Source organism: Montipora capricornis, chromosome 6 (assembly GCF_036669925.1).
Source record: "Montipora capricornis isolate CH-2021 chromosome 6, ASM3666992v2, whole genome shotgun sequence".
Taxonomy (NCBI): Eukaryota; Metazoa; Cnidaria; class Anthozoa; order Scleractinia; family Acroporidae; genus Montipora; species Montipora capricornis.
In genome coordinates this window covers 63,322,522-63,340,021 of record NC_090888.1, presented here as the reverse complement: position 1 = coordinate 63,340,021, position 17,500 = coordinate 63,322,522, and the positions used below count along the sequence as shown (strand labels likewise).

The following is a 17,500-nucleotide window of genomic DNA, read 5'->3' as shown; positions in this document are numbered from 1 at the left end:
TGATGATGATGATGACAACCAATAAGAGTGGACAATGACAAGGATCATAATATCAAGGAAGATGATCTATGATTGTGCTGTTGACAATGATGGTTTTATATTACTTGGCCAATAATTTCCAGTCAGGCTGAAGATGACTACATTCTGATACAAACTTCACAGCCCTTCTAGGAACCATATTTATTCAATACAAAATTAGTATCCCGTTAACATTTAACAAAGAGATTAAGAAAATTGTGCTTTTTGCCATCAAAAATGGGGGTCGACCTACAGTATACATGGGTTCAACTTTTACACTGGTAAATACGGTAAATCCTATTTTTGTTATGCTAACATTTTCTTAATTAAATAGAGACATGGAGGTTATCATTGTTATAAGCTTAAGGTTACCAACAGCTTCTCTTTATACTGTAAAGTGACCTTTAATATGCAAAAAAAAAAGACTTATTTTTCCCCTTACTTTCAGTCAAAGCTTAGAAAGGTGATGCAGGATAAGAACATAGCAGAGAATGATCAAAAGCAGTTAATGGAAAGAATTCAGGAGATCAAACAAACGTATGTTTTTGGCCCAATATATAAGGATCAACAGGGCTTGAAATTAACAAAAAAAATTCAGTTGCAATTTTGCGACAAGATACGAACATTTAGTCGCCATTTCACAAATTTTAGTTGCAAAATCGTTGTGATGCATTGTGTTGTCAGCGGTTTAGCAAAACAAAATATGAGCCCACAATACTTGTGTGTAAAGAAACTGGCGAATGATCAAAGAAATGGAGTTGTGCACGTTTCATTGCAGCTAAATTACACTACAATTATGCTATCTTCAGACTGAATGAAAATTCACTGCGAGAAACAAAATAATTTTCTTTACTTATTTCAGCAAAAGTAGCAGCAAAGTGGCACCTGCTAACCCTTTTGTTTGCAAAGAGCAAAGGTGAAAACAAGTCTCAAATATGGAAGATTTTCAGTCACAAATGCGACTGTATTGGTCGCAGTTTCAAGCCCTGATCTAAGATGCCAGCCAACAGCTATACCCCTTCAAGCAGCTGCATGCTTTAGGACACAACTTCAAATAGGTTTCATTTCTGCTTCATGCAGCATTGTTTTGTATTCTTTGTTTTCCCCTTAAAAGACAGCCAAACTCAGTTTGTGAACTGAGGACAAAGGATTGTGCATGGTCTTAACATGAAGCACAATGTTGCTTTTGTAGTCTCCAGAGTTTCATAACCAGTCCATCTATATGAACTATGCTTCCAATAATTACTATAAGTTTGGATGCTTTGCCATTGAGTCACTGGAAACTTGTTGGAGCAAGGTGATTGCTGATCATTAATCTTATTTCCTGCTTCTGTACTAGCTTCTGTTGGTAATTATCGTGTTTAAGATCATGTGAGTGCTGACTCACTACATCGTAATCGTTATTTTTGTAGAGCCATGCGTGACCTTGAATCTGAGAGGCAGCAAAGGCAAGGTGCACTGCAACAGAAGAGAGATGAACTCAAAGCATGGGAAAGTCAACTGTCAACCACTAACCACCATTATGGGCAGCTTGAGCAAGCCAAAAACAGGGCCAAAGAAAGGACTTATCAACTGAAGTAAGATGCAATTATATGGAATAGTCACCACTGGTCTCAAAATTCTTGCCGACTTGCCACAGTATGGCAGTATAAGCTAAGCTAAATTTACCTCTAGCAGCGTTGCATCCAGAGCGCGTCATTGCGTCCTGGGATGCAATATTTTGCATTTGGACGTCCTAAAATGCTAAGAAGGGGTCTTCGTGGATGCACAAATTTCATGCTTGAAATATGTGCAAATTCGTAAATTGAAAGCGCAACCACGCACTCACTATATTTATATTAACAATGGCGCTATTTTCCACATACTTAACATTGATTGATCCATCTAGAATTGGCATAACAAAGAGAGAATCATGGTTGGTGTATTTTCACTTTTAGCGTCAGTATAACTTAGAAGTAAAATGTATTCGCATCATTTTCAAATCCTGAAGATAATTATTGTTGTTGATAGTGTTTCACAGAATTTCAGCCACCAACGTTATTAAAATTCATCACAAAATTTAATAATGAGGTGATAAATGTCAATATTTATGATAGGACCCCCAAAATTCTGGTATGGACCCTTTAAATATTTGGCAAAGGAGAGGACCCCTACCCAGTAAAACCTGGATGCAACACTGCTCTGGAGTATCAATTTCCTTGACAAGATGAAGGAACAGGACTTGAAATTAACTTTTTTGCTCAGGTGCCAGCTGGCGACTAATGGGGAAAATTTGGTCGCCAACTTTGCATGCAAGGAAAGTCATAATTATTAAGTAGCACCAAAAAAAAAAACAGCACAGTCCATTTTTCAGGTGTTCGCTTTCTAACAGAGGGGACAAGTTCTCCAAACCACTTTACGTTAAGGGTACAGGTTGCTTTTTGAAGGTTCCATGCAAATTTCAAATTATCAATATGTTATCAATATCAAGCTAGTTCCAAGGAGGTCCTTCGGTAATATGGCTAAATCTACGTTTTCAGCATACACAACTGACGATGGAGTTAAATTTTCAATTAACCTTCTTGCCGAATCTTCGTCTTCTGGGCACAAAATGTGAACAAGAGAATAATATTATTACTTGTTTTAATGTTATTGTAATAAATAATTATTCTTTTAGAACAGATTTGAAGGATGCCAGTCAGCGAGTTGAGGCTGCCCAACGGCAGTTAAGAGATCTACAAGGAAGTCGTCAGAACAAACTGAAGTTGTTTGGGGCTTGGCAACCTGAGCTGCGGAAAAAGATAGAGCAAGCAGTGCAGCAAGGGAGGTTCCATCATGCACCTGTTGGTCCTATTGGTATGGTAATGGTTTTTTTCAATGCACTGAACTTTTAATATGGTCTTAAGGCCATATTGTGCAAAATTTTGCAGGCAAATCTTTCCCCTTTGTTTTCAGTTTTTTCAGCCTCACTTGCATTTAATTTGTATAAACTACTTCGTATGGTGATAAATGTTGTTCACATTCTTGTTTTCCTCTGTTCTCTGTTTTGCTCTCTGATCCTTTGGAGGTCAATGCAAGCCATGCCAGGGTTCTCCTTATCAGGCAGTAACCGGTAAATTTACCACTTGTAAGAGCACTTCCACCTGCAAACGCTCAGAAGTCGCTTATCCTTTGCAGAACGTCCAGCATTAACCAATTGCTTTACCGGCTTGAAAAGGTGCCATACCTGTTGCGCTGAAAACTAGGGAGAACCCTGCATGCCCTCTTTTTACCCTCTATGGGAATTGTTTGTTGCTGTATAAATGAATGAAATAAATTAAATAATTAAAAAACGCCTTTGTTTTAGCTCATTCGTTTGAACAAAATTTATTTTTACATTGAGTTTTAGGTTAAATATTTGATTTTTTTTTGTTTTCAAAGGGGCCCACATAGCTCTAAAGGACCAAAGATTTGCTTTAGCTGTAGAATCATGTCTCAAAGCACTTGGATGGGCATTCTGTTGCCATGACAACCACGATCAACAACTTCTTGTGCAGCTTCTCAGGCAATGCTCTGATAGGGTTCCATCAATAATTGTCAGCAGATTCCTGGTTTGTATAGAATAACAAGTTGCAATTTCAAAAGCATCCCAGTCATCATAAAGAAATACAATACTGCAAAAACAAAGACTGTGCACCATTGACAAGAAAATCGTCTGGCATTAGACAGAAGTCTCACTCCCAGGAGACATAAACTTAAAGCATAACATTTGGCCTAATACTGAAAAAGTATCCCCACATGTAGGTGTACAACAATGACGAGCAATTGCCTTTATTGGAATTATTGCATAAGGTTGAGTAAACCTAAAAAAAGTTGCTTGTTGTCTAGAATATCAATACAGGCCAAAAGAGCCAGGTACTGTTATTGCTTTAAACAATGAAAAAATCTCGTTTGTTTGACCAATTAATTATTTTAAAAAGGAGCACTCTCTTAATTGTAAAATTTGGGCATTTACTGTAAATTAAAATCATTTAAAGACATTATGGCATGTTTATATTAGATGGCTGTACTCTTGCCATGGTAGTCTACTAAACCACAATATTGGCCGTTCCGAAATTCAGCAGGGAAGTGGGGCGAGTTTCAAATTTAACTAATTGATAAACTGACACTACCATATGAAAGATCATGTTGAGATTGGTCATTTGGCTAAGTATGGTGCTTTTAGGGTAACCAGAGACCAAGTTATGGACCTTGAAACATGGTTCAAAATCCATACATGCGTCTCTAATTTTGATACAGCGTCCCCCAAAACCATATAAACTCTAAAAATTTTTATGATTTCCGTGATACTCTTTAAAATGGGCAAACATAGCGATTTTCATCGGAGCTTCTTTCAAATTGTAGGTACATGACGGGATTTCACAGTTGTCACTAAACTGATAAAAAAAAAATAGAGTTTATATGGTTTTGGGGGACGCTTTGTCAACATTAGAGACGTTTGTATGGATTTTGAACCGTATTTCAAGGTTCATAACTTGGTCTCCGTTCACCCATAAAGCATCATACTTGGTCAAATGACCAATCTTAACATGATCTTTCATGTGGTGGTGTCAGTTCATCGATTAGTTAAAATTTGAAACTCGCCCCAGTTCCCTGCTGAATTTCGGAACGGCCAGTTGAGTGCATTTTGTTTGGCATTAATTGTTGTTTAAAATGGACGGACAGCAACCGGCAGCAAGACCTCTTCCCCTTTTATATGCCTTGACGCCAACACATTTTGTATTGATAAGTGTCATTACTCTTATAGAGACGATCTATAAGATCGCAAACTACAGATTCTCATTTCGCAAACTACAGATTTTCATTTCGTTTCGTTCCATTTCGTTTCGCAAATTACAGTAAGCCCTCTTCATGAGGGTTGTAACATCAGTTTACTTAATTGGTTCCTTCTTGCATTGACTTTTTAAGTCACTCATACTCGTACTAGTTAGAATTTTTTAGGACATGGAACAACATACATTGAAGTTAAATTGGCTTGCCAGAAAAGGAAAAGTCACTCTGTGAAAGAATTAAACACAGCAAAATAATTGTAATTTGTTTGGTTTTTTTTTTCTTATTTAGAATGAAGTCCATGATGTCTCAGCTAATGTAAGTGCAAAGCATTAAATTCATTTCTTGCATAACACATAACAATAAAACAATCATTAAAATGAGATTTCTGTCAGCTTAAAACAAGCACCTAGCTGTGACAGGTAAGGAAATATTTTAGTAATAGTATCCTTCGTGCCTATACAGGTTATTGATTTTTTATGTTGTGCCAAATGTTTTGGTTACAGACACCCAGGTGTGAGTTTCCGACAGTTCTTGACATGCTGACAATGGACAATCCTGTCATAGCAAACTGTCTTATTGATCAGGTACAGTATATGAGCAATTTGTTGTCTCTAATTTTAGAAGTAACCTGCTAAATTAACATGATGTATTACAATGGAACCCACATCTAGATAAAATGAATACAATTATTTTCTGTGTACTTAATCATTACCTGCAATACGTACGTTGTACAAATTTAAACATACATCACATCATAACTGTTATTGAGAAGTCTCAAAAGTGAAAAGGTCCTGTATGTGCTTTGTTGTGTGGGTGGTAATAATCTTGCATAAGTAGAACTCTTAGGAAATCATCCCTCCCATTAAATTCATTTCTTGTGTGGGTGGTAATAATCTTGCATAAGTAGAACTCTTAGAAAATCATCCATCCCATTCCACAAACAAACCAAATGCAAACCAAAAGCCTGGGTGCTACAAAGTCATGTACATTCGCTATACTTCACTAGTGTCTGAACAATTGTATTTACAGTTGATGCCCATTATTTGAAATTGGTTACTTCAACATTCAGGGATGGCGCAGTGGTGAGAGCACTCGCCTCCCACCAATGTGGCCTGGGTTCGATTCCCAGACTCGGCGTCATATGTGGGTTGAGTTTGTTGGTTCTCTACTCTGCACCGAGAGGTTTTTCTCTGGGTACTCCGGTTTTCCCCTCTCCTTAAAGACCAAAATTTGATTTGCATTAACTTGTTAATTTCAATTTACAGTGTCCCTGATTAGTGCTCTACAGCGCTAGAAGATTAGACACTTAAATAAAGTGACTTTCCTTTCCTTTCCTTTTACTTCCCACTGAGCTAAGGTTCATTTCCCATGGTTTTGCCCCCGTCGTTTTACTAAGCTTAATTTAAACCCGGTTATTCTGAATTCCCTGCTTATACTAACTAATTTAGCTTTCCTATGGACTTGATTCTACTCTTTTATTTCGAAGTCGAATTAAACATGTGGTTGAAAAACTTCAGACGCTGTCAGAATCATATCATCGTATCATATATCTTATTTACCCTCGGATTTTTAGAGTAGCTTGGTTTAGCTAATATCTCCGAGCATTTACCCTTCCAATCATGATACATCACAGAAGACAGACCACAACACCGGGAACTACATGCCCTACTCTTTGCGACAAGTGTGCAGGTTCTTTTACGTCCCACAGGATTATGAACATTGAAGGGTTGTGAGACGGGACCTCCGGCTTATCGTCCTTATCCGAGAAGACTAGAGAGTCTAACCGTTTGCAGATGTAATTACAAAGGCAGCACTTTCTCATCTGTTATTTAAAGACCCTGAGTGTTGGTCTGGCCGGAGGTGAACTCATGACCTCCCGCGTGACAGCCCGGTGCTCAACCAACTGAGCCACTGGTGCGCGAACACACAGTGACAATAATTTGTCCATTTTGTACAACTCAAATTGCACAATCTTCCAGTCCCATATATAAAAATTTGGCTATCCGAGCAGGGTTGCAGTGGAGTGGATTTTGAATTGAAATTTCTCACCTACAATAGGTTGGCGTTGAGTCGATCTTGCTGATTGAAGATCCAAAAGTAGCCCGTGATGTTATGTTCTACAGACCTCCACCGAAAGCAAGAATGGTAAGCCTAAAATAATTCAAAGAGACACCGTGGCAAGCACATAAAGAGGTGGAGGTATCGGCAAGAATTCCAAGCAAACATTCATTTTACCCCCTTTGTGTCCCCTCACACACCTACAAACAAGTAATTTGTTGCTAGACTCAACTGTCAGGCACAGAGTTGCTAGAAATGCACCAAATGTGTACACTGAGTTAATTTGATAATAGTAATAAAGTACCTCTTAAGGTCTGAACGCCCACTACCTACTTCAGGATATAGGAGGCAGTCAGTGCAAGGGGTGGTTAGGTTAATCCCTTTACACTGATCCCTTGTCTTAAAATGTTTGTATTCTTCTTTTTAGGCTTACGCCATAAATGGAGATCAACTGTTTGGAGGAAAGACAGCCAAATCTTATGCATCCACGGCCACAGAGGCCAAGTATTTAAAGAAGGACATTGAACAGGATATCAGGTGAAAAAAACTGCACAAATTGGAAAATAACTTTGTTGGCACGTGAGCTCTTTTCATTTTGAAGATCCTGATTTTCATGATCATTTCAGTGTAACCTTAAAAGCCACATATAAAAGTTTTCCAGTTTGCATGTTTTGTTTTTTTTTTTTTTAACAAAAGGTCAAAAGTCTTCTCTCGGAAATGGCAATATTCAAAGTGTTCTTTTAAGTTGTGACTTGTTTCAATAGGTTTCATAGTTAAATTCACCCTTCTGTATCTTCTACCCACAAATTCATCACAATTTACTGCTTGTCTCCCGGATGGAGACTGCACTGATGGTTGGCAAAACCTGACAACCCAGCCATGAGTACCCACGCCCCCACGAAGACAGGCACCTGCCACACTGATAAACAATGGAAAGTTGAGGGGTGTGGGGGGGAGGGGATGGGGAAGGGAGGGGAAAACCGCTAAACATACCACACAAAATGCTCGTTCCTCCTGCCACACATATAATAAGTTCTACTACCCAAAGCACAAGGAATTGGAAACATGCAGAAATATAACAAACCTGCAGTCGCTCCTAGTTAATGAAGTTAAATTGCATTTAACTTCATTTTTATCAGAAGCAAATCACCTTAATTGACGTTCAATCATTCTTTGTACATTTGGTTATCACTCCTTGTCACTATTGTCTTACACACCTATAATAGAATTATGGTAACATAAACAGTTGCTCACAATATTAGGGCATTCATCTAAATACTATTTAAGGTATAGTCTATACTAACCACCATAAGAAAGATTTGTGAGCTGATGTTTCGAGCCTTATCGCTTCACCAGAGCTATTCAGAGCAATTCAGTCCATTCATTGTGACAATAAAAAGGGCTAACGCTTGTTTGTCTTATGCCGGCTAATTTACCTTGATCAACTAATTTGATACAACCAAATTTTGCTTTCCATTTTTGTTATGATGCCCACTGAAATTATCCAAAACATTTGCTGTAGGAGTAGAGCAGGGTCAGTGGAGGGTGCTTACCTGGGTTCAGGGCTGTATATAAGAGCCGGCAGCCGGCGAAGTTCGCCGGCTTCTCTATCAGGTTTCGCCGGCTACTTTCATTGTTTGAAGAGTCAAGACATGTAGAGGAGATGATGTTTATGAGGTCTAAACTACTCGGGCTCAATAAAAATAAAAATTTGCAGTGCCTATCTTTTCTGAAAACACACAAAAGACTTTTGACTCAAGGGCAGTTTAAAAACGTTATGCTTGAGACTTTCGTTTTGAAAAAATCTTGCTGCGGTGGCGGGAAAGTAGGAACAATATGATTTGTTGTCCGCCATATTGGATTTCGATATCTTTAAACAGCCACCGGTTGTATCTTACAGGAAGGAAAAATCACTCAAGGACGTTTAGTCCGCGCAAAACTTCCTTTAATCACGCCGTAATCATAAAAAAACTTGTAAACAAAGAAGCACCTTCAAAAGGTTTGTTCTCAAACCAGAAGGAAATTTACATATGATGTTCTGCTAGCAACACGCTCAGCCTGCGTTCACGCATCTCTTACTCTCTTACCACAACTCCGAGTAAACAAAACTAGCCCCTGATCATTCACTAACCGCTCCTTCGTTTTCACTTCGAACGTTTCAGTTGATCATTTATAGCGAACGTAGAAGCTGAGGACTCGTAGACTTTATTTAAACACGTGAACGTAACGCTCCTCGGAGTTAAATCCTACTTGCCCGCGTAAGTGCTCGTCCTCTCGAGGGCATCTCTACGCTTCAACATGACAACGGATCTTTATCCAACGTCACTCTTGATCAACTCTCACTGCTTTACGGAACTCCTAAACTCTTAGAAAAAAAACTACATCACTCTTAAACCGCTTGAGTGATTTTCAAATTTCGAAATTACTGCAAACAAGTTCCGCAAGCATATTTCCCCGCTAATTACACAATGGAACGAATGTGTCATCTACACACCTCAACAGGATCGAAACATCCTTTACGCCATTGGCCAATTAGTATCCTCCAATCAGCTTCTTTATTTAACAACCAATTAGAAGCCTTTGCTGGTCTTGTCCTTCAAGTATGTGCCATGTTTACAAGTTGTTAAGTGGCAATATTTGCCAGGCTCGTTAGCTCCAGCAAAACCACCAAAAAGATACAAAAAATATCACTCCACTTTTTGTTTATAGGGTTGTATTATTGATATGTCGCTTCGTCTTTCTTTGAGTAACATGGTTTTCATAGTATAATTGCAGCTTGATTCATCCCTCTATGTCTGAGTTTCATGGCCCAAAATGCCAGGAAATGCATTTTCCGGCATTCAGTGTTAAAAATTTTCCGGGAGAGCATGCCCCCGGACCAACAACTGTCTACTTTGCAAAAAACTCCGGCTACTTAAAACCTTGAAGAAAACCCTGTGGGTTAAACCTGGTGCCATATGTGTGTTCTCTGCTCTCAGATCACACAGGTTTTTCTCAAGTTTCTCTCATAAAGAGAAAGCAAATTGATTTTATCTCCTTTAAGCCTTTTCTCAGTTATGTGTCCTTTAGACTTGAATAAAGAGATTATTCCAAAAAAAAAATGTTCATGTTTTCTTCTTTTTAAGGCGTCTTGAGCAAGAGATTGAGCATAAAATACAGCTAAGGCAGCAATGTCAGGATAATCTGAGTGAAGTGGATAGAACCATCCGAGAAAATTTGGTATGTCTCACACTAAATGATGCGAATAATTTATACTATCTATGACATGAAATTGACCAGTTTCAATGGACATCCAGCATATATGTTCTTATTATAAGCAGAAAAATATCCCCTTGCTGGGATTAGAAAGTTAAACACAGCAACGGAAAGCAGTTTGTGATGTCAACCGAGTATCATATCCATTCCCCTTCATTACTAGGCTGCGAATTGAGTCTGATTGTGTGTTCAACTTTGGCTTCCTCTCACGGAGGAAACGCATTTTGCAGATTAGACACTCAAGCTTTCCCTGACATTTCTGGAGAACTGTTTCAAAAGCTTGGGGTTTGAAATTCTGTTGCAACCTTTCACCTGTGCACCAACGCAATGTCACAGGAAAACATCGTTCCAGTTGTGCTACCTTTCAAAGATCAGAGATCTGCGGACTCTGTTCATAAACAGCCTAAAGATCTTAGCAACAACATTGGCTACCCAATACAATCAGTATTCACGAGTTCCAAAAATTGGCGAGCAGCTTAAACTTCAGGCCTCGGTTGTTCAAAAGGTGGATAACGCTATCCACCGGATGAATCACTATCCAGCAGATAAACACTAGCAAAACCCATGGCGTTATCCAATGAAAAGTGATTTATCCAGTGGATAGCATTATCCACCCTTCGACGACTGGGGCCACAAGAGGAAACGACCCATCGTTAGCCGACGATGCGTTGTTTATCAGTTTAAATGTGACCTGTGTGATACAGATTATATCAGCTACACTACTCATCTCCATCAGCGAATTGAACCTCCGCCGTTAGTGCAAAGGTTGCCAGGGAATTTCAAACCCCGAGCTTTTGAAGCAGTTCTCCATTTTGAAGAAATGTCAGGGAAAGCTTGGCTGTCCAATCCGCAAAATGGTTTTCATCCATGACAGGAAGCCAAAGTTGAACACACAATCAGACAAATTCGTTGGCTGACGTTATAAACAACCACTTAATTTAAACTTGAAACTACCATTACATTTATCACTTGAAAATGAAGTCAAGATGTCTTCGAAACGTCGTGTAATATCGCTGATTTTTGTAATCAAATGGATAGGAACTCAAGTCTTTTTCACCCATTATTGGTGCTGTTGGTACTTTAAATTTTCTTTCAGAAAGAGCTTCAAAAGACAAAGCAAAAGGCATTTCGTGAACAGGAAGCAGTCAACAAATGTCTAGGGGTAAGGTTTCAGTTTTTGAATTACTTGGCAGAACGTTATTCCCATGTGTTTATTTTGTTTTTTTTTTCCTCCAAGGCTTACAACTGTACTTGTGTGTAAACTATCTTGTTTGTTAAATATATGTATTTTGCAAATTGTATTCAATCTACAAAACAAAAGTAACGCTTAGTGCTCCTTCAAGGGACGTCACTCAAGATCACTATGAGACCTGTGGAATTGGGCTAAATAAGAATTCATAATATTGAATGACGTAGGCATTGTGTACTGCCGTGACTGAAATGTGGAATGGTAATGACATTTTGACTTACAATACGAATAATTGTCTCTAAACAGGAAATAACAGAACTTGAAAATTATGAGGAAGAAGTCCTTCCAGATGTGACAACTCTGGTTAGTAAGCAATCTATAAAGGAAACTGAAAGTGCATCTCCAATAATTTTATTTTGTGAGAAAAATGTAGAATTTATATATTCGTACACCAAAATATTAATATTGTTAAGCCACAGTATCTCGTTCAAATTTTTGTTGCCAGGAGGAAGAGGTTGAACATTACACACAGCATCTAGAAGACTTGGAGTTACAGGTACAGAAATCTGTAATCCTACATGTAGCAGGCTTTTTCAGTTTGTATAATTCATGAAATACCCAGGGAGTTAAAGGGATTTGATAAATTCAATAACTGGCTAGTCATAAGGTTTGAATTGCCGTAGCTTTACGCGAATGTAATTCCTGGAGTGTACATTAGGAATTATTGTCATTCAGAGTTATTTAATTCTATAGAACAACCACACTGTACAGCATTAAGGAGTATTAGTATAAATACACGGGTGATTATACAAAATCGCGCGCTCTCCTTGGCTCGCTATCTCGTATTATCAGCCGATAATCACCTCGACGGACAAAATGGCTGCCAGTAGTTGTTTTGCCACTGTCAGTGAAGATGATTTCACGTTGAATTTTTTTTCTCTTTTTTGAAATTATCACCTGTGTATTTATACTAAAACAATTGTTCGCCTCAGGATCAGTGGTTATTGGTGAATATTCACCGATAATCACTTCGCCTTTGGCGAATAATTGTTAATTATTAACTTTCCGAAGGAAATGGGATCTTGTGAGTCGCTTACGCATGATCAGTGGCGTAGTTTCCTTTTCTATTGCAAGTTTGGTATGTTTAAGTTTTTTTTATTAAAGCTGTTGCTATGATGGCCTACCTGAATTGTTATGATGTTGATGACTTTATTTGAACTCGGGTGAAAATGAGGCTTATTAGGCCTTTAGGAATAACAAATGCTAAGATACCGAGAAAAATCCTTAATGCTGTTATCCGAGGATAGAGCGGTTTTCAATTGAGTATCGAAAGAAATTGGCAAATTACTTTGGTTTTATGATTACTTCACTCAGTGATTGGTTCAAAGTTCTCGCGCCACTTTTTCAAACAATCAGAAGTGAAACCAAAACCAATCGTGGCTCGCGCGTGCACGTTTTCCCGTGCTTTGTGTCGGCTACGTGTAATTTCTTCGAGTTTGGATTGGTTTAGTGGATTGTCTCCATCCTTTTTGATTGGCCAGAGTAATGACTTTGGTTTTGGTTTTACAACACTCATTTGAAAACCGCTCTATGTACGCTAAAGGTTACAAGTCTTTCAAACTACTCGGCTACTACAACCATTGTGCCAAAAATCAGCACTGGCCAAACAGGTTAGGGTTAGCGTGAATACAACAAGCTTAAAATAAGTGCGCTGAGATGGGTAAACTGCTCTTTAGCATTCCTTTTAAAATCCAGAACCCTGTGACTGTCTTTTATCAGATCTCAAATGACCTACATGTGCACAGTTTGGAATGTCCCAAAACAGTTCCTGAATAAACTCGACATTAACCCATTGACTCCTGGGGGTTCCCCATTGTTGAGTAAAATCGTCTGGCGTTAGACAGAGTAAAATACTAAGTATGGCCGGTTTTTTTTAAACAGATGTGTCTTCTGAGAAGTATTTTCAAAAACAGAAAAAAAGAAAAAAAAAGGACAAATAAAACAGAACGATGAGACTAAAGACAAATGCAATTATGCAGTACGAGACTCTGCTGTAAACAGTAAAGGTCACGTTTAAACAACGTTTACACAACACGCAAGCAGTACACCTGACTGAATGACATTACCATTGTTCCTTAGGCAAGACATCTGCTTGCTTGTATCTAGATTTGTTTCTCGGTATACGATTGACTGTCCTGCCCAGAGATGTAATCTCGTGGAATAACTTTCGCTTTAATGAACATGAAATTTGACAGCTTAAGCAAAAGTTCATTAATGTCACTGTTCCTTGGTATAATTACATAATTACCTTTTAAACGCGTAACGCAAGGCGCCATAAAACCGGACAACAGACGTATTGGCGTTTTTGAGAGGAAGATTGCCTTGCGGCTGGTTAGCCTATGCAACTTCCGGATTGCGTGACAGAAAAACTTCACTTATCTCCCCAGCACTACGAGCTGAGTGGTAAACAGCACGTGCTGGATCGGACAAGAGTATTGGTTAGCAAGGAATGTACAAAGGCAAACGAGCCAACAAGCTTTGGGGAAGTCACTGCGCAGACTTAACCACACCACGCAGGAGTGACCAGATTTTAATAAAAGACAAAGCGATATATCCCACCCATCTCCAAAGGGAGGGAGGGGGGGCGACTTTAACAAATTGCAAACAGCTAGTTGGTTTACTATGAGCGACAAACTGCCAAGTGAACCTTGGACGGCTAACTGCGGCTTTTATAGCTAGACCCCGTAGCCAGTTGCGCAGGTTCTACTATATAGCAGGTATTACACATGCTCTTTAGCAGTAATGAATGAGGTCTTAACAGATTTGGCCAGTGCAGGTGTACGTAATAATCTGAGATCTAGGAACAAAGTCTTTATGTCCTTATTTTATTTATAACAAAATCATTGATTTTATGACCTTGAAAGACCTACTACAAAGAACTCGAAAATAACCATCGCGACATGAATAGCCCTTTTAGTACGGACACGTCGTATTTTACTGACAGGGCAGTAAAATCTCATTTTATTCAAAACAAAAGTTTATATATTTTGAAGATTTAATGTACCGTCCACCTCAACTGTGCTAAAGTCATGGATTGTTTCAACCATGGTAGGCTTATAAGCCACTTGACCCTAATCAAGTTTCATGTTGAGAAATCTTCAACAACTGTTCTTTTCTGCAGAATGCTGAGCTTGAGGAAGAGGTGGAAAAGGTGCAAGATGCTATGAGCAAACAACAGCTTAAAGAACAACAGCATAAAGAAAAGACTCAAAGTTTGTTGGAGAAGGCTGAAGGTTACAGGGTGAGAATGCTGTGGTCCTTTGCCTTTATTTCCTCACCTGAAAACTCCATGCATTTTGTGATCTGTTTTCATATTAGAAATTCCCTTATACGGTGTTTAATTATCCGTAAATTGGATAATTTGTACCCTTAAAGGCCCTTGAATTTTCCTTGCGGTTGTGAAGGATCGATGTTTTTATTGTACAATTTAAATTCCAAAATAAACAACCCCCCTACTTTGTCAGTACTCAATTTTACAGGTATTTGAAGCGAAAGTTACAAAGATCAGGGGAAAGTCGAAACAGATATTTAAGTTTTAAAGGACGGAGCTAGTAAAACTCCTGGGCCCGGTTCCTCGAAAGCCGATTAACTTAATCCAGGATTAGCGTAAACTTCTGTTTCACGTTTTCAACTTTTTGGTGAAAGTTTTCTTTTGCTTATTTTTGTTTTTCTAGATTGACGTCTTCTCATGTAAAGTTCTGCCGAAAATCTGCGTTGAACAGCATTTGGGAGTAGAGAAATGAACAGCTTGGTTAATTTTTAATCTTAGATTATCGTTAATCGGCTTTTGAGGAACTGGGCCCTGCTCCAAAAGCTGCTCGCCTATTAGGAGAGAATTAAAAATTCTACATTTTTTTGTATTTTTCTAACGGAATGTTGAATGTATAATCCTTGCTTCCTTTTCAAGATGAAATTTTCGTCTCTGTTCTGTTTTTTCACGTCGTGAATAAAATGCAAGTTATGTTGTTTTATATTGCAAGTTTTATACCTGGCCCCAGTTGTACAAACCGTGGATAGCATTACATACCTTTTGAAAAACTGGGGCCTGTTGTATTGGTGGTTATCATGGTTCCTGAAGGTCATAATTATTTTGACTTCCTCAGAATCAACAACATGATATTGAAGTCAAAATCGAGACCCAAAAGAGCCATAGGAAACACTTCGAAACACGGCTAAAAGAACTTCAGGATTTGATCAAGAAAGCAGAAAAAGAGCACATGGTTATGAGGAAGCTAGTGCAGGTAAGTTGATGATAAAGTTCTTACTTCAAAGTGCTCACAACAACAATTTAGCATTCACTGTAGCTCTCCATCAGCAAAGCACCCAGGGTTTGTGTCAGCTTTGGTATGTAATGTGTTTGTTTGCCGTAAATAACCCTTAAAAGTGGTCTAGAAACTATAGGGTAATCTTTTCCGACGTCAAATTGTTTAAAACGTATGGAGAACGAGCTTTTTCTGTATGTGCTCCCAAGTTATGGAACTGTCTTCCTAGTTATATCAAGCGTAGTTCTAGTGTCAGTACTTTTAAGTCAACTCTGAAAACCTCTCTTTTTAAACAATATTTTATTTCTTAGGTTATGTTAGCTTTCTTTATTTTTGTCTTTTATTGTGAAGCGCTTTAGAACTTTTGCCTTTTAGCTTTTGATAACAGTGATGGAGGCCGTGTGGCCCAGTGGGTAGGGCGCTTGCCTTGAGATCCGGAGATCCCGGGTTCAAGACCCGCTCTGACCACTCGTTGAATTTGATCGTGGTAGTCCCTGGTTCAACTTGCCAGCTGTACTTGTAAATAGCCAACTGGTTTGCCTCCGGCCAGTTGGGATTCTTAACAATTGTTGTTCTGTTTTGTTTTGTTCTGTTGTTTCGTTATCATTGACTCTGAAAAGCCCCTATGGGGAGAGGTCAATTAAGTATGTATTGTATTGTATAGCAAGCCCGTTGTTAGTCATAAAACTGATTGATTAATACTTGAGTGGCAAAAGCGTCAGTGATCCCATACGTTGTTTGTAAAACATCATTACTCAGAGATGATGTGGTATATCGCGTTCAAATTTTCAGAGATAGCTCATTCAATAATCAGTACTTTACTTTTGACTGACTGATTAGAAAACGATAGCCTTTGCTAACAAAGCAAAAAATGTAAGTAAAGACACCCCTATAATTGGTTAAATCATTGTTCTCCTGTTGTGATTATTGAGGGCTCAGAAATAGTTGTCTTTTTTGCAGGAAAAGACTGAACAAGCCGCGATGTTTTGTGAACGAGTTGATACTAGAAGGACTGTGAAAAACCTGGAATCTGAGATCCTTCAAAAGACTAAACGAATTCAGACAGAAGAAAAAAAGTACGCAGACGGCTATTCTAATAGACCTTTTTGCAGATACGGCGACCATATTGATTGCTATTGTTTCGAATGACATCATGGGATGCTCAGGGCGCAAATTAACATTTATTTGCCCCCTGTGCATCCCACAATAGCTATATAAAACAATAGAAATCGAAATGGCCGCCGTATCTGCAAAAAGTTATTTAAACTCTATGTTGTAAACGCATTGATAATTCATGAGTGAGACAGACAACCAGCGTGTACCCCTGTAAATTCTGATACAGATCAAAATTTGGATGTTACCCTGTATCAAATTTATATCATCAAACTTTACCTGATTATTTTGTATCCAAACTGCGAATTGACCAGTTTGTAACATAGATCTGGGTAAATCTGCTGATGTCCCCCTGCGAATTTTTTTGTATATTAATAGCAAAGGAAAACATGAGGATATCACAAGAGAATATTTTTATGCCAAAACTCGTTATAAGGGTATCATGGAATCACTGAAAAATCTGAAACGCTATAGCAAGGTAAGACAGTCCTCTTTGTTCTTTGATGCGTTATAAGTATTATCAGCCATTCCGTCATTTTCGTCAGCCGAACAAATTTTTCGCAAGACGACAACAAAATGCTTTGCTCTCCTGTTTTTAAAGATTTGCTTCACCTTCAATCGACATGCTAACCCGTTGCCTTTTAAGAAACGGTCCAGATAAGAACGATAGCAACAACGGCAACGAACATGTTGGAATTCAATTGGTATGCAAAAAGGTGATAACTTTTCTATTGTCTGTACTTACTTCTGATTG

The 17,500-nt window shown here is 38.5% G+C and overlaps 1 protein-coding gene across 1 annotated transcript in view; it reads left to right on the top strand.

Annotated features, from left to right (window-relative positions):
• LOC138052835 (structural maintenance of chromosomes protein 6-like) overlaps window positions 1-17,500 on the top strand; it is a 40,470-nt gene that overhangs the window by 13,016 nt on the left and 9,954 nt on the right. The window contains exons 11-26 of the mRNA XM_068899419.1: window positions 467-555; window positions 1,431-1,595; window positions 2,675-2,853; window positions 3,418-3,587; window positions 5,098-5,124; window positions 5,313-5,393; window positions 6,868-6,954; window positions 7,295-7,404; window positions 9,993-10,086; window positions 11,219-11,284; window positions 11,618-11,674; window positions 11,817-11,867; window positions 14,493-14,612; window positions 15,475-15,612; window positions 16,594-16,709; window positions 17,125-17,224. Coding sequence (XP_068755520.1) covers window positions 467-555; window positions 1,431-1,595; window positions 2,675-2,853; window positions 3,418-3,587; window positions 5,098-5,124; window positions 5,313-5,393; window positions 6,868-6,954; window positions 7,295-7,404; window positions 9,993-10,086; window positions 11,219-11,284; window positions 11,618-11,674; window positions 11,817-11,867; window positions 14,493-14,612; window positions 15,475-15,612; window positions 16,594-16,709; window positions 17,125-17,224 — 1,650 coding nt within the window. The remainder of the gene's footprint in view (window positions 1-466; window positions 556-1,430; window positions 1,596-2,674; window positions 2,854-3,417; window positions 3,588-5,097; window positions 5,125-5,312; window positions 5,394-6,867; window positions 6,955-7,294; window positions 7,405-9,992; window positions 10,087-11,218; window positions 11,285-11,617; window positions 11,675-11,816; window positions 11,868-14,492; window positions 14,613-15,474; window positions 15,613-16,593; window positions 16,710-17,124; window positions 17,225-17,500) is intronic.